At 42.8% G+C, this 5,446-nt stretch overlaps 1 protein-coding gene across 1 annotated transcript; it reads left to right on the forward strand.

The window, feature by feature from the left end:
• The first annotated feature begins 3,163 nt into the window (after nt 1–3,163).
• On the forward strand, nt 3,164–3,637 carry LOC135215750 (golgin subfamily A member 6-like protein 7). Its single transcript, XM_064250704.1, has one exon. It carries the CDS (start codon nt 3,164–3,166, stop codon nt 3,635–3,637), a length of 474 nt encoding a protein of 157 aa, XP_064106774.1.
• The last annotated feature ends 1,809 nt before the right edge of the window (nt 3,638–5,446 follow it).

The raw sequence follows: 5,446 nt of genomic DNA on the forward strand, positions 1-5,446 counted from the left end.
AATTAATCTGACATCAAGCTGGTCTACCTTTCATACTGAAGTGACTTTCCTTGCTGATTACTTTAAGGATGATTATTCCCTCCAGCAATTTTTCATAGATCCCTTAATAGGCTACTTAATCTGAAATTCAATCCACCTCCAATAGTCCATAGTGTCCCCAAGCTCCGTGTTATTATTTTTTAACTAATTTGTTTCTCTGTATTCGCTCCTAGCCCTTTCACTGTTATTCTGTGTTTCTGTTTTACTCTGTTTTTATTCTTAATTTATTAAAAGGTTTCTAATTTTGGTGTTGGTAAACATTGTGTGTATCTTTTTACTTATACGCAATTGATGTGTAATCGTTTCAGCCTGGAAAATGTATCAAGCTGATATGAAACGTCGGCGCTAATAAATGGATGAAAGACAGAATGCGTCTTCCTACTCCAATATGTCTATCCCTGAGTAATTGCTCCTGTCTCCATACTTCAATACTACTTATATATATATATATATATATATATATATATATATATTATATATATATATCATATATATATATATATATATATATATGGGGATACAATCCACAATGAAGTAAAATCCTCTTGTAGATTAAAATATATATTCTTGTACAGGATTAAAGCTTTAATCCTGTACAAGAATATATTTTAATCTACAAGAGGATTTTACTTCATTGTGGATTGTATCCCCAGTTACTTAGAGGTACGACATAGTACCTGCTTCTGCATATATATATATATATATATATATATATATATATATCTATATATATATATATATATATATACTATATATATATATATATATATAATTATATATATATATATATATATATGTATATATGTATGTATGTATGTATAAACTTACATAAAACATATATATGATATATATATATACACACACACACACACACACACACACATATATATATATATATATATATATATATATATATATATATATAATATATATATATATATATATATATATATATATGTATATATATATATACTACATAGATTATATCAAGCTTGGTTTCCGAAGCGTTGGCAAAACATAAATGTTCCAGCGAGGAAAGTATTAAAGATAGCATTCCTTTCGTTTTGTTGGGCAGAAGTACCGGCGCCTCCTTTCACTTGGCTTTGTTTTGGAAAACGTCTCTGACTTCCTCTTGCCGGATTCCTTCCGGATTCCTTCGAAGACTCCGGGAAGGGAATTCTGAGGAAGACGCAGCATTTCCCCAAACGAGGCCAGGTGAGAGGTTGCTGTCGTTGAGCATCAAACCAATATGATTATTACAAAAATGTTAACTGGATTGTGGACGTTCCTAGCAGGAACATTTAGTCTGTGTTATAGTCGCCTCGGAAAGGAGGCTTCTTTGTCACTTGGCCCCAGATCTGTGGAAGACGATCGGGGATATGGATTTCTATCGATGAACGGAGGACAGAAATGTTGTCCCGGGAACAGGAGAAAAGACCAGGATCCCCGCCAACAGAAATCTGAAGAAGAATGGTCGCGAACGGGAACGACGAGAAGGGTACTTCGGACACTGATTGACCTGGATAAAGAAGTTTCCAGGGACTCGGGAATGAAAAGGAATCCGTTTAGGCCAACGAAGGCCAGCTGGACCTCCTCCTGTCAGGAACCCCAAAGGACGTCATGAAAGGAGGATACCAAAGCCATCTGTACCCGAAGAGCCCAAAATCCACGGTAGACGGAGGGCAGCAGGAGCAGCTTTTAAAGAAGAGCCCCGAAAAGGGGGTAAATGGAAGGGCGTCGAACCACCCGTTATGCTCAAGAAATGGAAGAACATACTAAAGGAAAGAGACCGACTCGTGATTGCATTATTAGTCCAGATGGAAGAGTTGCATGCAGACACGAAAAATGTCTCGTTGATAAACCATTTGGACAGACACGTCTCTGAACTTGAAGCGGCCAAAAGGCACAATATGAAACTGGTGATTGAAAAAGTCAAGCAGTGCCGCTGCCAAGTTTTAGAGCAGAAGAAAAGAAAGGACGAGATGTCAGAGCCTCGCATTGGCCGAAGCAAACTGACAAAGTTGCTGGCTGAAAAGAGACTTCTAATGGATGAACTGTTTGTACAAGTGGAAGGCCTTGATCCAACCGAAGAAAATCGCTCCATGATATATCACTTGGATGGTCACTTATTGGACCTCCAGTTGGCTGGAGTAGGCGCAATGGGCGCAGTCGTGGCAGAGACCAAGAACTGCCGATGCCAAGCCATGAAACGGAGGACGATGAACGAACAAAGGGAAGACTTGATCTATGAGCTGATGGTGCAGATCGAAAGAAAGCATCCAACTTCGGCAAATCTCGAGGCCATAGATCACCTGGAGAGTCACATCTGGGACCTCGACATTGCTTCAGCCGATGAGCTCAGAGTTGTGATCAGAAATATCAAGAACTGCGCCTGTCAAGCTGCGCTGCCTAAGGACTTCAATAAAGTTCGGGAGAGGAAGGGGTGCTTTAGGCAGAGAGGTTGGAGGAACGCTCTCATGGAGAGGAATAATTTAATGAAGAAATTGTCGGCACAATTAAAAGCCATTGACGACAGCTATAGAGAAAGCCACTACTCGCTGATTAAACACTTGCAGAGACACCTGTGGCTCCTCCAAAGAGCGAAAGAGGGAGACATTCAATTCCTCACGGAAAAAGCCCACAAATGTTGGTGCCAGACTCTGGGTCAATGCGAAACTTATGAACCAGCAATGGCCAGACAAGGAACGGAGAGGACTGTAGAACATTCGTCCCCTATTGGATTTGCATATAGACCAGACGACAGAGCTGTTTCATGGGAGAAAACCGGAGAATCTTCGCCACAGGAGCTTTCCCCAGAGAGGCAGCAGAGAGGAGAGTTCCAAGGTCGGGAGATTCCCAGGAGACGTGATATCTTCACCAGCATCAATGAGGCTGAACCCTTTCTCGCCAACATCGTCGGGCAGCAACTCCTACAGCAAGTCCAAGAGGAAAGGAACGCCCTCAATGAAAAGATGAAAGAGTTCGACGAAGGGAGAGAGCTTTTGAATAATGAGAGGCGTACTCTTGAAGCTGAAAGGGAACGTTCAACCAGGAAAAGAGAGAGGAACTGAGAAGACAAAGAGAGAATCTCATTAAGAATGAAGAGAAATTCGTTAAGGAATTAATGGACTTGAAATTGGATAGGGAAGCCTTCCAGAAAGAGAAAGAGACGTTCTACTTGGACTACGTTGACAAGAAAGCAGAACTGATAAGAGAAAAGGAGAACCTCACCAAGAAGCAGGAGAGGCTCGCTAAGGAAGCAATGGACTTGAAATTGGATAGGGAAGCCCTCCAAAAAGAGAAGAAGACGTTCTACTTGGACTACATTGACAAGAAAGAAGAACTGATAAGGGAAGAAGAGAACCTCACCGAGAATCTCGAGAGGGTCGCTAAGGAAGCAATGGACTTGAAATTGGATAGGGAAGCCCTCTATATCCAAGTCGATGAAATGAGAGGAGAACTAAGAAAAGAAAAAGAGGAACTCATCACAGAGCAAGAGATGCTCAGGATGGACATTGCTGCCTTCAACCAGGAGAAAGAAAAATTCTATCGGATGCAAGACCCAAAAGAAAAAGAAAGACAAAACAGAAAAGAATAGATTTGAGACTAAATAGGAAAAAGTCTCAGGATACATGCAGCAGATCAGTCGGCATTGAAACAAAGACACAGGGGCCAAACAGCATGCAGCTTATGAGCGAGGAATTAAAAAGATTCATTGAACGTTTTAATAAAGAAGTTAATGCAAGCACGAAGTGTAGAGCAGAAAAACTTATAGACAATATTATGATAAACGAGGCCAGCAACATTTATAGAATCTACAAGAGAATACAATCACTGAAAGCAAAGAAAAAGTGAAGAAATTAATGCAGATATAAAAGAGAATTCTTAAAATGGTTCGTCAGATAGAAGGAATGACACCCAACAGCTGTTCGTAGGAAGGAGGACCAGCTCTCAGGATGAGAGCCAAGAAAAACCAGAAGAAACAGACTTTGATTAACCAAAATTGTGGAGGACTTTGACTCGTCACCAAGTGGTGATGGACACTGCTGCGTTATGTTCCAAAGGAGCTGCAATCTTCTTGGCCCATTCGATGGGATTGACTGCAGGATGGGTGTTCACTGCTGCTCCCCCCAGCAGCAACCAGAAACGGGAGGTCCCCCCACCTCCCACACACCCATCCTCCAATCAACTCCATCGACTGGGCCAAGAAGATTGCAATACCTCTGTGACATGACGCAACATCATCAACTGGTGATCAGTCAGTCAGAATCCTTCACATGGGCTGTTTCTTTGCAGCTGTGAAGACAAGTCTTGTGATCGGCCTTTTCATCAGGCATCCTTGGCGATTCTCTCATCTCTGACGGAGGAGGACCAGCTCTCAGGATGAGAGCCAACAGCTCTTTGGAGGCTGGAGGACAAAGCTCTCAGTATGAGAGCCAACAGCTGTTTGGAGGCTGGAGGACCAGCTCTCACGATGAGAGCCAAAGCTGTTTGGAGGAAGGAGGACAAGCTCTCAGGATGAGAGCCAACAGCTGTTTGGAGGCTGGAGGACCAGCTCTCAGGATGAGAGCCAAAGCTGTTTGGAGGAAGGAGGACAAGCTCTCACGATGAGAGCCAACAGCTGTTCGGAGGGGCACAAGACCCCCTCCCCCTCTCCTGCCGCATGATACCCTCTGGAATGGGTATTAAACCAAATCACATATCTGAGTGGGAAGCAACCTCTGGCGCGGCGTAGAAACCCGTAAGTTAATGCCTTCTACTCCATATGTGAATTGGGTTATGTACTGGCAAAGGTCCATCTTTTTCGTTTGTTAACTGGCAGTGGCAACCTCTGGCGCGGCGGTAAAAAAACCCGTAAGTTTAATGCCCATTGTTATATATGCAAAATATTGGGTTCATGCATTGCATAACGGATTGAATACTTTTTCATAAAACTACTGCGGCAAACCTCTGGCGCGGCGTAAAAACCCGTAAGTTAATGCCTCATGTAGTATGTGCAAAATATTTTGATCCAGTTGTGGTAGGGGGGGAAGGACTCAGGTTGAGAGCCAACAGCTTTTTGGAGGAAGGAGGACCAGCTCTCAAGAGCTGTTTGGAGGGGCACAGGACCCCCCACCCACCTCCCCTGCCACATGATACCTTCTGGAGTGGGTATCAAACCAGATCACATATCTGAGCAGCAGGCAACCTCTGGCGCGGCGTAGAAAACCCGAAAGTTAATGCCTTCTACTCCATATGTGAACTGGTTATGCACTGCAAGGTCCATCTTTTGTATATACTGCAGTGGCAACCTCTGGCGCGGCGTAAAAACCCGTAAGTTAATGCCATTGTATATATGCAAAAATATGGGTCATGCATTGCATAATGGATTGGATACTTTCATATACTACTGTGGCAACCTCTGGCG

This window comes from Macrobrachium nipponense, chromosome 5 (genome assembly GCF_015104395.2).
Source record: "Macrobrachium nipponense isolate FS-2020 chromosome 5, ASM1510439v2, whole genome shotgun sequence".
Lineage (NCBI taxonomy): Eukaryota > Metazoa > Arthropoda > Malacostraca > Decapoda > Palaemonidae > Macrobrachium > Macrobrachium nipponense.

Excerpts from the sequence above, each read along its gene's own strand:
- LOC135215750 (XM_064250704.1), top strand. The coding sequence starts at position 3,164 with ATGGACTTGAAATTGGATAGGGAAGCCTTCCAGAAAGAGAAAGAGACG.